The 14,920-nt window shown below is 49.5% G+C and overlaps 1 protein-coding gene across 2 annotated transcripts; it reads left to right on the forward strand.

Moving 5' to 3' along the window:
• The first annotated feature begins 10,508 nt into the window (after positions 1 to 10,508).
• On the forward strand, positions 10,509 to 14,628 carry Elof1 (elongation factor 1). Of its 2 annotated transcripts, none has more exons than XM_052188840.1 (3): positions 10,509 to 10,597; positions 13,722 to 13,857; positions 13,971 to 14,628. In XM_052188840.1, exons 2-3 carry the CDS (start codon positions 13,742 to 13,744, stop codon positions 14,104 to 14,106), a joined length of 252 nt encoding a protein of 83 aa, XP_052044800.1. In that variant the 5' UTR covers positions 10,509 to 10,597; positions 13,722 to 13,741; the 3' UTR covers positions 14,107 to 14,628. The 2 variants fall into 2 exon arrangements, with proteins under 2 accessions (XP_052044800.1, XP_052044801.1); XM_052188841.1 differs by lacking the exon at positions 10,509 to 10,597 and adding an exon at positions 10,628 to 10,771.
• Positions 14,629 to 14,920: the final 292 nt, after the last annotated feature.

The raw sequence follows: 14,920 nt of genomic DNA on the forward strand, positions 1-14,920 counted from the left end.
CAGACTTGCTTCTGGATAAACTGGATTTGCTCCTGGGAGAACCACTGTCTTTGTAGCTTCTGCCTGAGGGCACTGGGAGTGAACTCCAGAGCCTCACCCACAAGGGCGAGCCCTCCGCTCCTAAACCACCCTCCCTGCTCCACCTGGGGTGAAGACGGAGCCTACTGCTGGTGTGCACCTTCAATGTCAGCACTCTAGACGGAGGCAGGTGGATCTCTGTGGGTTCAAGGCTAGCCTGGGCTACACAGTACATTTCAGAGCTACAGTGAGACTATATCTCAAGAAGAAAGAAAAAGAATAAGAGAGGGAGGCAGAGACAGAGGTAGAAAGGAAGGAGAATAAACACAAAGAAACAGCTGGTCTGGGGAACTGGAGCGCAGTTCCCTTCTGTGGGGGATTGAGTAACATTTGCCTGCAGACATATTTGCCTAAACCATTGGCGTGAGGAAAGTCACACAAACCACTCTCTTGAGAACTTCAACTGTCACACCAGGAGTGACAGAACAGGGGTGCTGGGTTGTCTGCTGCCTGGCTGAGTCAAGCGACAGCCCACAGTACCTCACTGGTGTCTCCTCCACAGAGAGGAGCATGACAGAGGCGCTGCCCTGTGCTGCACTGTTGAACCTGAGACACAAGTGACTGTGCCCGTTAAGAGAGGGGTGGTGGGGCTGGGCGATGGGTGGCTCAGGGGGTAAAGGTGACTGCAGTCAAGCCTGCCAACCCAAAGTCCGTGCCTGGCACAAACACGGTGGAAAAAGGGAACTGACTTGCACATTGTCTTCTGACCTTCACCTGCATACAGCTCCTATCCCTACTAATAAATAGTTTGAGGGTTTGTTTAAAAAACAGTTTTTGCAGTTGTCTGCCTCCACAGCTCCGTCTGACTAGACTTTTCCTGTTTCCCTGAAGGCATCCAACCCCACAAAGCAGCCGGTGACCTCCTTTCCCGACCCTGCCTGCCTTCCTGAACCCTAAGAGAAAAAGGTCGCTCACTCATCTTCCTCCTGCTGGCTGCTGCGGAGAGGGAGGCGCTTTCTTACACCTTGCTTGCTCCGGTATTTTTCTTGGTTTTGCTTTTTTTTATTTTTGGGGTTTTTTTTGTTTGTTTGTTTGCTTGTTTGTTTTTGTTTTTGTTTTTTTTAGATTTTTTTTTTTGAGACAGGGTTTCTCTGTGTAGCCCTGGCTGTCCTGGAACTCACTCTGTAGACCAGGCTGGCCTCGAACTCAGAAATCCGCCTGCCTCTGCCTCCCAGAGTGCTGGGATTACAGGAGTGCGCCACCACCACCAGGCTGCTCCGTTATTTTTCTCTCAGACTCTATAACATGTTCCTTGAGCTGAGATGGATGGACAGACAGACTAATAGACAGACAGAGAGACAGACAAACAGACAGATACTTCTTTTTTCAAGACAAGTTTTCTCTACATAGCCTGGCTCTCCTGGAACCAGCTCTGTAGACCAGCCTGGCCTCCTGAGTGCTGGGATTAAAGTGTGTGCCACCACCACCTGACATGGCAGGTTTTTAAGCGTGATAGCTCGTGTCTGTAATTCTAACACCTGAGACGCTAATGTAGGAAGATCATTGTGAGTTTGAGGACAGCCTGGGCTACAAAGGAGTTCCAGGTTAGCCTGGGCTGCACTGTGACCCTTGCATCAATGTCACATTAAGGAGAAAGTAGAAAGAAACTGATCTTGACTACTTTGACGAAGAGTAAGTCCAAATTTGAATTCTCCATGTTTCTCCCCGTGTCATCCACGTGTGTGTAGCCTGGTAACTGGCCGGTCGTAGCCTGCCTGCTGTGTGTCACATCTGTCCCTGCTGTCTGTGCCTGTGTGTCTGCTGTGTCTGTCCCAGACAAGGGTCTCTGTTCCATGGCATGGGAAAGGAAGAAGGGCTTCTTTACAGAAATGTCTGGCCAAGTTTGCAGGGACGTGATTTTACTAACTTCAAATTGCCTAGACTAGCACTAAAACCATGCTGACATTACCAGTCTATGTCCTCACGTTGCTTCCAACATTTATAGGATATTTGTTTTGTTTATGATTGCTTTCAACCTATTGGCTGCTTTCAGTAATGATTACTACACGACACACACATATCACACATACATACACACACACATACCATACTACACATATAAATACCACACACACACACAACACATATACTTACACACACAGCACATATACTTACACCACACACACATCACACATATCACACACACACAACACATATACTTACACACACAACACATATACTTACACCACATACACCACACACACATCACACATATCACACACACACATTACACACATCACACACACATGCTACACATACACTTACACCATACACATATCACACACACACTTACACCACACACACACACCACACACATACCCACATACACACACATGCCATATAACACATCACACACAACACACATACTACATACACATATATCACACATATCAACACACCCATATACCACACACACATACATACACACAACATGCATACCACACATACCACACACACCATACATACTACACACACCACATACATACACAGTACGTACACAAACATCACACATATCAAAATACACATACACATGACACACATACCATATAACCAACCACACATACCACATACACTCACACATCACAGGTACCACAACATATACATATCACACACCATGTATACACCACACATATATATACCACACATACCACACACACATAGATACCACACACACACAATACACATATACAGCACATACCACATACACACATACACATCCCCCACACACATACCACACACCATATGTACAGCACACATACATATATTACACATACCACACATACACACACACACACACACACACACGCGAGCGTGCAATACACATACACCACACATACCACATTCACACATACATCACACCATACCACACACATACACACATACACCACACACCATACTTACACCACACATACCACACATATATACCATTCACACACACACATACACCACACATACCACATTCACACATACATCACACCATACCACACACATACACACATACACCACACACCATACATACACCACACATACCACACATATATACCATTCACACACACACATCACACACAAATATACATACCATACACACAACACGCATACATACACCACACACACATAGACACCACAGACACACAACCATCACATACATATCACACATACTATACCATACTCACAGTATACTCACAGCACAGACACATACAACATACACACATGTACTACACACATACATATACCCCACACACATACACACACACCACTCAACACATACGTACATATACCACACATACCCTACACACACCATACAACAGGATACACACATATACACACACAACACACACAGCACACATAACAACACACATGCACACACAGGCACCACACTATTCTCGTCGGAGGCATGGGAAAAGTCATGGTTAGAGGTTGAAAGCTATGCACTCAGTTTAGGCTGTAAAAGCTCACTGTGTGGGAAACGCAAAGACAGTAAAATGTTCCCATTTTCTTAATACGGTTTACCTGGAAACAGGCTGAGTACACAGGAGGATGGCATTTAGAGCTCATGTCTTGAATGACCTCAAAGCACATTACTAGCTTAGCTGCAAGGTCTGCAAACATTTTAGTCCCTCTGCTGGGAAGAGGTATTTTCAGAAAACTATCACCACAGATCCTGTCTCACAGATCCTGTTTCAAAACAAAACAAGGAAGGAATTGGACCGTGTGCCAACCGCGAGCTGACTCCAGCAGGAGGTTACTTGGCTTGTCTGACCGTGAGGGAGCACCACCTTGCTGGCCTCCCTGACCTTGTTTGGAGAGGTTGGGGAGTGAGAGGACTTAGCTGGTAGGGGACTGTGCTGCCAAGCCTGACTACCCAAATTCAATCCCTGAAACTGCACACATGTGCGCAAACACACACACACACACACACACACAGAGTTAATGTAAAAAAAAAAAAAAAAGGTCAAACATCAGAGCCGTGTGTCTGTAACTAGCCTAGAGTACATGACACCCTGTCCTTAAAAAAAAAAAAAAAAATCAGGCTGGGCAGTGATGGCGCACGCCTGTAATCCCAGCACTGAGTTCGAGGCCAGCCTGGTCTACAGAGTGAGTTCCAGAACAGCCAGGGCTACACAGAGAAACCCTGTCTCTAAAAAAAAAAAAAAAAAAAAAAAAATCAGTTCTGACCCTGACCCAGCTGAGGTGACAGCAGCTACCACTTGTTGTCCCCTTTAGACTCATCCTTGCTTCTCGTAGGACATTACAGAGCCCCAGACAGGTCTCAGCATCATGTCTGCTCTGGTTGGCTGTGGTGATACTCAACTCTGACCAAGAACAACATGAGGCGGAAAGGGTTAACTTGGCTTGTACTTCCAGATCTCAGACCATCACTGAGGTAAATCAGCACAGGCACTCAAGGCTGGAACTGAGGCAGAAGCTGTTTCACAGTGCTGCACACCAGCCTGCTCTCTCTCCATGGCTCTGCCGTCCACCTAGGACCATCTGCCCAGGGGCGGCACCGCCACAATAGGCAGGGTCCTCCCACATCGCTCTTGAGGAAAGGGCACGGTAAGCATCTGATGGAGGCATTTTCTCAGTTGAGGATTCCTGTCCCCAGATGATCAAGTTGACAAAACAAATAACAAAAAAAACCCTACAACAACAAAAACCACCTACCCAACACAGGTTGCCAGCTAGCTGTGACTACAGCTCAGGCCTCCAGGCTAACCTCAACCATCTTGGGAATTCACAGCCACCAAGCCCTCTTCCCACTGACTCAGAGGCTCCTGGCAGCCGGAGGTCTGAATCAGCAGTGAGCTTCACCCGGTGTCCCTGTTCCCAGGGTCTAGAAAGGAGAAGTGACATGTAAATGTCACATGGAGGATGCAAACCAAGTTCCTTATCCCGCTAAGCACCATATGCTCCAAAGATGTCTCAGAGACAGAGAGGGCGCCTGGAGGCTGTGCGGCGCCCCTGCAGAGGGACTTCTGGCCAGCTGAGGTGACAGCAGCTACCAGGCGCTGGTCATGAGATCAATGCTGTTCGTCCCCTGCACTTGGAATGGAACCCAGCGCCCTGTGCATGCTAAGCAAGCGCTCAACCGTGCAATCCCCAGGCACGGGGTGTTTTTTCTTAGATGCAGTCTCACTATGTAAACCAGCCCGGCCTCAAACACACAGAGTTCTGCCTGCCTCTGCTTCCTTGGTGCTGTGTGCTACCACACTCAGTTTATCACTTTATTATTACGTGTGTGTGTGTGTGTGTGTGTGTGTGTGTGTGTGTGTGTGTGCTTCCACCATGGTCTCTGGGTATTGAACTCAGTCACCTAGCTTGCAAGGCAATCTTCTTTATCTGTGAGTTGTCTCTCCAGCCCGTGGCTGGCTCTTTGAGACAAGAACTCACTGTATAGCTTGGGGTTTTTTTTCCTGGAGGCCATTGTGAAGTTAGGCTGACTTCAGGCAGATTCTCTGGCTTCTACATCCCGAGTGTGTAGATTAAAGGAACGAGTCACCATGCCTATCTTTGATTTTTGTGTTTTAATTTGGGCACAGGAGCTAAGTTGCCCAGGTTGACCTTGAATGTTGAGCCTCTTGCATCAGCAGCCACAGCGACTAGGATGACAGCCGACAACAAGCCAGGCTAAGACATCGTCCTGTTTATTTTAATTCTGTGGTTTTATTTATTTTGATGGGCCTTCTCTATGTAGCCCATTCTGATCTCTGACTCAATGTAATCCTCCTGTCTCAGGCCCTGAGCTGGGATTACAGGTGTGTTCAACCGTGCCGCGCTTTTGACACCTTCTAACCACGAGGACTTGGCCGGCCATCATGCCCCATGTTATATCCATTTCTTTTTTTGCGGATGTGGTGAAATATCTTAGCTAAAGCGAATGATGAGAGAGAACGAGTTTCTTTCTGCTCACAATTCAAGGGCATAGTCTCGGGTAACAGGGAGGCCAGCGGCAGGGGCTCGGGGCAGCCAATCACAGCACGACAGCAACCCGGAAGCTGAGGGAGATGATGCTGGTTCGCTCTGACTTTCCTTTTATTCTGTGCAGGACACCAGCCTGGAAAAGGTGCTACCATATTCGTGGTCGGTCTTCACACATCCATTAAACTAATCCAGACAGCCCTTCACACATGCCCCCAGGGGCGTGTCTCCCATCTAGATCCTGACTCTAGCTTGCATGGAGCTGATAGAAAAACTAACCAGGACAACTACTGAAAACAAGTTTTGCATTTGTGTCTTGACCATAAGTGCAAATAAGACAGCAAGCCACAGGGTAACATGCACAGACTGATCTTATTTTACGTGCATTTGTGGTTTTGTATTTTTTGTGACTCCAGGGTCACACACTGTAGCCGAGGTTAGCTTTGAATTGTTTGTGTAGCCCAGACTGGCCTATAACTAGCGAAGATCTTGTGTCTACCTTCTGAGCACGGGGATTTTAGGCCTGAACTACACTGGGCTTCCCATCCTGTGCGAGTAAAAGCTGCCAACACAGAAAATGGTCTTCAGAAAAGGCAGTTCCAAGGATGACACTGCCCCCTATAGGGCATCTTGAAGATCCGTCTACTCTAAATAAATACCTTAAGTTGTTTCTGGAAACACACTAAATAAATAAATAAATCTTGGTAAAATCCCCAAGGCAAACACTTACCAAACTGAACAGTCAACACCCTTCCTTCATTCTCTTTAAAACATAAGTAACCTGTGACACAGCCAAGCACTTTCCGTGTGTGTGTGTGTGTGTGTGTGTGTGTGTACATGTACAAGATGCAGGAATTATTTCTCTCCACCATGAAATTTCCAGCAACCGAACTCGGGTTGGCAGGAAGTGCCTTTACCTGCTGAACCATCTGCTGGCCAGAAGCCTTTCATTAAGAAAAGTATGAGCCGGAGGCTGGAGAGATGGCTCAGCGGTTAAAAGCACTGACTGCTCTTCCAAAGGTCCTGAGTTCAAATCCCAGCAACCACATGGTGGCTCACAACCATCCGTAATGAGATCTGACACCCTCTTCTGGAGTGTCTGAAGACAACTACAGTGTACTCACATATGATAAATAAATAAATCTTTAAAAAAAAAAAAAAAGTATGAGCCGGGCAGTGGTGGTGCACGCCTTTAATCCCTGCACTTGGGAGGCAGAGGCAGGTGGATTTCTGAGTTCGAGGCCAGCCTGGTCTACAGAGTGAATTCCAGGACAGCCAGGGCTACAGAGAAACCCTGTCTCGAAAACAAACAAAAAAAAAAAAAAAAGAAAGAAAGAAAAAGAAAAAGAAAGAAAGAAAAAAGAAAAGTATGCACTCAGCAGGTATGTTCGAAGGGTCTGCGTGTAAAAGCCAGACCCTCACGTCTCTCCATCTTACATATTGAGGCAGGGTCTCTCTCGGACCACCTCTGGCTAGCCACCTTGCTCCAGGGATCCTCCACCTCCTGCAGGCTTGGGTTGCAGGCGGGTAGGCACGCCTACCTGGCTCTTACGTAGGTGCTACAATCTCCATTCTTCAACCTGGCAGGTGTGTTAGCAGCTGAGCCATCTCCTCGGACATCCCGCGCTTATTGTGGCCCAGACTCACTCCTTGATTTCTTCCTGTGGGAAGACCCCGCCTTCCTCCTTGGAGAGGGAGCCCTCAGGGGCTCTGCCAAAGAGAGACGCCCCCTCCTCCACTCTGTTATCTCTGCCTAGTCAACTCTTCCTGGGGCTTCTAACTTAATTTTGAGCTTCAGCCAGTGTGCCCCAAGCCTCCTCTTCCCAGGTCACCTGGCTATCCTACCAGCATCAAATGCTGAGCCCCACATGCCTCTCTCTGCTGCTCAGACATCCTGGAATGCACCCTTCCTGTGCTTTTCAGTCCACTGAGGGGCTGGGGATTTGTGTCTCCCTTCTCCATCTCAGTTCCAGAAACTAAGTTTGGCTTCTATCTTAACTAGGGTTGACTGCTGTGAACAGACACCATGACCAAGGCAACTCTTTTTTTTTTTTTTAAGATGATTTCTTTGTTATATATATGATGAGTACACTGTAGCTGTCGTCAGTCACCCCAGAAGAGGGCATCAGATCTCATTACAGATGGTTGTGAGCCACCATGTGGTTGCTGGGATTTGAACTCAGGACCTTCAGAAGAGCAGTCAGTGCTCTTAACCGCTGAGCCATCTCTCCAGCCCCCAAGGTAACTCTTATAAAGACAACATTTAATTGAGGCTGGCTTACAGGTTCAGAGGTTCAGTCCATTATCATCAAGGTGGGAACATGGCAGTGTCCAGGCAGGCATGGCGCAGGAGGAGCTGAGAGTTCTACATCTTCATCTGAAGACGGCTAGCAGAATATTCCAGGCAGCTAGGATGAGGGTCTTGAAGCCCATGCCCTCTGTGACACACCTACTCCTACAAGGCCACACCTCCTGATGGTGCCACTCCCTGGGCCAAGCTTATACAAGCCACCACAGCTTGATGCCTCAGTTTCTCCATGTATAAAGGTCTTTCTGTTCCTGTTAATACAGCCCCACCTCAGGCCACAGTCCATTCAGCTACTGCCGCTGCTTTCAAACTGTTCTTCCAGCTCTCCTGACCCATCTGTGCCCCCTCCTACTTTCCATCCACCAACTAGGGGTGGCTTTAGAGGGGGGACAGGTCTTTGTAACCCAGGCTGGCCTCAAACTCAAACTATAGCTGTATTAGTGTCGGGGTTCTCTAGAGTTACAGAGCTTATGGAATGAATCTCTCTCTCTCTCTCTCTCTCTCTCTCTCTCTCTCTCTCTCTCTCTCTCTCTCTCCCTCTCCCTCTCCCCCTCCCTCTCCCTCTCTCCATGTGTCGTTTATTGAAATGACTTACAGGCTACAGTCCAGCTAGCTAGCTGTGAACAAAAAGTCTAAGAATCTAGTAGGTGTTCAGTCCACAAGGCTCGGTGTCTCAGCTTGTCTTCAGGATATGCTGGAATTCCTAAGAAGCAGGCTCCGAAGTGAAGGCTTATGTCTTCCAGCCTTAAGATCTGGATCAAAAGCACGTGTTTTCCTGCCTCAAGATCTGATTTAAAAACCTATGTCTTCTCACCTCACAGGTCTGGCTGGACAAGATGTCGATTCACCCACTTCAAACCAAGCAGCAAATCTGTCACAGGTGTGCCCTCCATTACTGCATCGTGGTCATCCCAGGTATAGGCAAGTTGATAACCAAGAATGGCCATCGCAGCAGCTAAGAGTGACTTTGAATTTCTAATCCCCCTATCTCCACTTCCTCAGTGCCTTCAATCACAGGAGAGCAAGATAGGACAGGAGTGTTGTGTGCATATATTAGTCATAATAAGAGGCTTTCTTCAAGTCTATATATAATGTATGTAATGGCTATTCCTGGTTTTCAGCTTGAGTATATCTGGAATGAACTGCAATCTCCCTGTGATCCAGAGGCTAGAAGACACAAGTTTCTGACCTGGATCTTTGCATGGATCTTGAGGCATAGTGGCCATGATAGGCCCAGGCATAGTAGTACACACCTTTAATCCCAGGAGACTAAGGCAAGGAGATCTCTGAGTTCAAGATCAGCCTGGGACAGAGCAAGTCCCAGATCCAGGCGAGGTGGTACACACCTTTAATCTGGGCCACACCTTCTGCTGGAGGCCTATATAAGGACACTGGAAGAAGGAAGGCTCACTGTTGTCTGCCTGCTTGCACTTACTTGCCAGCGCATCTGTTGGAACCTGCTTCGACAGAAGACCAGCTAGCCTCGTGGGACTGAGCAACTAACTACCAGATTCGTGGACTTCCCGTTCACAGCTGACCATGGTTGGGGTGGTTGGACTAAAGACCGTTAAGTCATCACAATAAATTCCCTTGGGCTGGTTAAGAGCACTGACTGCTCTTCCGAAGGTTCAGAGTTCAAATCCCAGCAACCACATGGTGGCTCACAACCATCCATAAAGAGATCCTACGCCCTCCTCTGGTGTGTCTGAAGACAGCTACACGACCTGAGGTCCTGAATTCAAATTCCCAGGAACCACATGAATAAATCTTTAAAAAAAATAAATAAATTCCCTCAATATAGTAAGACACTCCATAAGTTCTGTGACTCTAGAGAACCCTGATAATGCAATGTACTTTGACCATATTAACCCCCTAACCCGTTCTCCTGCCTCTCACTCCCACTGGTCCCCTTCCTATCCTAATTAGATCTTCTAGGGCTAAGATATTGGAGTGAGCATGGAGGTTAGGAAAAATCTCGGGTTTCAAGTGGGTAAGACAAGTGACACGGATCCAGGAAGATGATTACAGGTGAGGACTTAACCAGGAGAGCCACCGCTCCCTGCGATTTAATCTCTGACACCCGTAAGAATTTGCTCGCGGATGAGCCGGACGGCGGCGCATGCGCTGTAATAATTGCGCGGAGACAGGCAGTTGGAGGCGTGGTCTATACGCTCATTTACTTGATTAAGGAGTGGGCGGGAAACCCAAAGCGACGTTTCCGCTTCCGTTAGGGACCGGAAGTTAGCGTCTCCTGGGTGAAGCGGCCTTGGCTGAGAGGCAGGACTGGTACAAGTAAGTGTAGGGTCTCGCGGGCGGGCGTTGGGCTGGGCGGGACCGGCGCTCTTCTCTAGATCACCCGCAGGGCGTAGAGCCGAGGCCGGGGCATGGCTCTGAGGACGGCCGCGAGGGGAGCCTGACCCCTGGACCCCTGCAGCTGGGCGAGCGGGCGACGCCACCGAAGCCTGGGTGAGGCGGACGCGTCGCTCCTCCGCCCAGACCCCTTCCCGCCATCCCGGTCGCCTCGGGACACCATGGCTCGATCGCAGGCTGGGATTCCGGGGCCACACAGACACAGCTTCAGGGCAACTCGGTGATTCGTTCAACAAGTAGTTACCGAGTGCATAAGGTGTCCGGGCTGTGGGTGCTGGGGATCGGCAGGGCTGCAGACGCCGGAGGAGCTGTGCGGAGCTGTAAGGTGATCGTGAGTTTGTTTCGGATGGTGCGTGTGTGCGTGTGCGTGTGTGTGTGAGCGTGTGTGCGCGTGTGCGCGCGTGTGTCGAGGACAGCTTATACCTGTAGGCTCTCTCCTCACCGTGACAGCCCCGGCTGTCAAGGCTTGGCAGCCGGCATCTTCACCTGCCAAGCCATCTTCCTTGCCCCGTTTTGAAAGTTTTAGAAATCTTTGCCCTACATTTTTTTTCTCTGTGTGTAGAATGTGCACAGAAGTTAATGGACAACTTGCGAAACCCATCCTCTCTTTCCGCCTTTACGTGGGTTCAGGCTTGGCCGCGATGCCTGTAAGCAGCTGGGACAGGGTGGACCAAGATGTCCGGTCTGGACTCCGTTGTAGCTGGTTGCCAGGGCCCGATGGGCGGGGAAGCGAGCGCATCTGCTTAGACAGTTGAGAGCTGGGCCCCGGACCAGGCCAGCTCCCCCTGCAGGGTCTGGCCTCCCTTCTGTGCGTCTCACACTTTGTCCCTGTCGCTTCCGCCATTCTTTCCGAAGTAAAACGAGGAGAACACCCTTCATCTGCCTCAGGGTCTTTTCAGATACACCTCTCTTCCTGGCTGTCTGGGCATCAAAGCTGCCTTTTGTCATCCAGGCTTCATCTGAAGTGACCCCGGAAGGAAAGGACCTTCCTGATGCCTCTGCACCCAGAGTAGCCCCATCTCAGAAACTTGTTAACTCTAATAACCTCCTAGCAATAGGATTCATCCAGTTACAAGTTTTCTTAGGAGCCTGTCATCTGTAACTATTTGTTGTTGTTGTTGTTTGTCCCCCCCCCTCCCAGACAGTATTTCTCTGTGTAGCCTTGGCTGTCCTGGAACTCACTCTGTAGACCAGGCTGGCCTCGAACTCAGAAATCCACCTGCCTCTGCCTCTGTCTCCAAAGTGCTGGTATTAAAGGTGTGTGCCGCCACCACCTGGCTTGTCATCTGTAACTATTAATACAGATATTTTGAAGATTTATTTATGTGTCTGGCATATCTGGATACAGAATATCTGATATGTGACCCCAAAACCCTCAGGTTGAGAGCCTCTGTCCCAGAGCCTTATATATGCTTGGCTGCTATTAGCTGGATTCATCCAGTTAAGAGTGCTCCTGATGCCAGATGGTGGTGGCACATGTTTTTAATTCCAGTCTGTGAGAGACAGAGGCAGGTGGATGATGAACTCTGATCTCTGAGTTCGAGGCCAGCCTGGTCTACAGAGTGAGTTCCAGGATAGCCAGGGCTACACAGAGAGACCCTGTTGAGTTTTCATGTTAAGAACTGTAAGTCGGGCTGGAGAGATGGCTCAGCAGTTAAGAGCACTGACTGCTCTTCCAGAGGTCCTGAATTCGATTCCCAGCAACCACATGGTGGCTCACAACTGTCTATAATGGGATCCAATGCTCTCTTAATGGTGTGTCTGAAGACAGCTAAGTGTACTATAGTATACATAAAATAAGTAAATAAATCTTAAAAAAAAAAACCCTAAATCTTTATTAGCATGGATTTTTAAACTTATTTGTATCATGGATAGGTAGATAGATAGGTAGATGCTTTGCCTGCATATATGTCTGTGTGCTTCCTTTGTTTTGCTTTGCTTTAGACAGTAGATTGAAATCTGTTGCTCAAGCTGTCCTCCAGCTTTCGATACTCTGACGTGCTGTGGGTTACAGTGTGAGATGGGCTAGCTCGACTAGACGCCAGCCTGGGATGAATTTTCCACCCTCCTCCCTGAGCCTCCTAGGTTCTAGAACCTCTGGTATATGCTACCATGCTGGCGTTTTCCAAGTCTTAATTTTTTTTAAATTTGAAAGCCAAGTGTGGTGGCTCATGTACACCATTAATCCCAGACAGAGGCTGGCAGGTCTCTGTGAGTTTGAGGCGAGGCGGTTCTACATAGATAATACTGGGTCAGTCAACGTTACCCAGTGAGTCCCTGACTCAGTAAGTAAACAGCTGAGTGTGACGGTGTATCCTGTTAATCTCCACACGTGGATGGCAGAAGTGGGTCTACAGAGTGAGTTCCAGACCAGCCCTGGACTACAATGAGAAGGGGGGGTGTTACGTCGTGCATGTGGGTCGGAGGACAGAGTTTGGGGAGTCTGTCCTCACCCTCCCTCTTGTTTCTGGCCGGTCCCTATGTAGTCCAGGCTAACCAGCCAGCGAGTTCCCAGACAATCCTTCCTGTCTCTGCCTCCCATTCCATGTCAGAATGCCAGGGTGCAGATCTGAGCCACTGTGCTTGGCCTGGTAGAGGTTTCTGGAGTTGAACGAGGGTTGTCATGTTGTCATGGTTTGTACTAAGCCATCTTTCCTCCCTGACGTCATCTTTAGTCACTCCTGGACCTAAGCTCCTCCTCCCTTAGCAGCACGCATCTTTACGTCAGCACCCCTCTCTGTCCCTGTCTCTTCTCCAGCCAGCCGTCCCCCCACCTTCCCCTGAGACCCTGAGCACAGAGATCATAAGTGACCTACTAAAGATGAGCAGGACCTTGGGAGCCAAGGTTCAAGGTGTCCTTGGTCCTGTTGGCCAGGGTGTGCACAGGGACTGTTGTGCCTAGGCCCAGGAGCTTGGGTGATTACAGAGTGTGCCATCTTCCCTTCTCCACAGACCGCTGCTGGTCGTCTCTGGCCTGCTTCTAGAGGATGGAGGTAGAGAGTAGCCAGCTACTGCCAGCCTCTGACCCCTTTCCTCTGCACCACAGGTTTTATCCCCTCTGCAGTTATGGGACGAAGGAAGTCCAAACGGAAGCCACCCCCCAAGAAGAAGATGACAGGCACCCTGGAGACCCAGTTCACCTGCCCTTTCTGCAACCATGAGAAGTCTTGTGATGTGAAAATGTGAGTGGCCTCTGTCTCCCACCTTGCTCGCCCCGGGCCTTCCTGCTGGGGGAGTGGCCTCCACAGGCTCAGGGCTTGCTTCTCACGCTTAGCTCCACCTTGTCTGACTGCAGGGACCGTGCTCGAAACACTGGAGTCATCTCCTGTACCGTGTGCCTAGAGGAATTCCAGACACCCATCACCTACCTGTCAGAACCAGTGGATGTGTACAGCGACTGGATAGACGCCTGCGAGGCGGCCAATCAGTAGCCGCGTCACGAGCCTGCTCCTCCGCGGCCCCCATCCGGCTCCCCATCCAGAGACAGCCCTCCCTCTGTGTGGATGGCTTGGATGTGAGTAGTGCGTGGCTGCAGATGTGACTGTGGGCATGGAGGCAAGCGACACTGGGTCTCACCAAGCAGCCCAGGGCGGCCTTGCAGACCCTACGCCTCAAATGACTCTGAAAGCCTTTGAGCTGCTCCCCGCCCTGCCCCACGCCTCAGCTTCCTGTCTTCTCTGGTGACAGTTCCTGACATCCCAGGCAAGGAACAGCTGTGGGGCCTCCAGTCTCCTCAGCCACGTCGCCAGCCTTGCCCTTGGGGACCTGGACTCTGTCCTTCCCGGCCTCCTAGTGCTTGTGGTCTGGGTGGGAGTCAAGGCTACGGAGCACCGGGTCTCTTGGCTGGCTTTCCTGGGGATGCCATTTTCTTCGTTTGTCTTTGTAGAAAAGGTCGGGGCTAGTTGGGGCACAGCTGTCATTCATGAGCCTTTCAATAAAGCAGCCAATGTGTAGCCCTGCCTCTCTGTACTTTCTGGGGTCATGAGGTAGCCCCAGTGTCAGAAGGGGAGGGAGGATTCATGGCTGAGGCATTCAAGAGAGATCGTAGTGACTCCATCTTGTATGGTTCAGTCAGTTTTTCTTGGTTGCTTGCTTGGTTGGTTCGGGGGAGCAGGGGAGGTGACATAGGGTCTCTCTGTAGACCAGGTTCACCTTGTACTCAGAGATCAGCTTGTCTCTGCCCAAGTGTTGAGATGAAAGGAGTGAGCCACCACACCCATCCAGTGGCAGTGTGTAAGAGAAGGT

Source organism: Apodemus sylvaticus, chromosome 7 (genome assembly GCF_947179515.1).
Source record: "Apodemus sylvaticus chromosome 7, mApoSyl1.1, whole genome shotgun sequence".
Lineage (NCBI taxonomy): Eukaryota > Metazoa > Chordata > Mammalia > Rodentia > Muridae > Apodemus > Apodemus sylvaticus.

Excerpts from the sequence above, each read along its gene's own strand:
- Elof1 (XM_052188840.1), top strand. The coding sequence starts at position 13,742 with ATGGGACGAAGGAAGTCCAAACGGAAGCCACCCCCCAAGAAGAAGATG. Across the intron at positions 13,858-13,970 it reads AAGTCTTGTGATGTGAAAAT|GGACCGTGCTCGAAACACTG; the intron begins GTGAGTGGCCTC and ends GTCTGACTGCAG.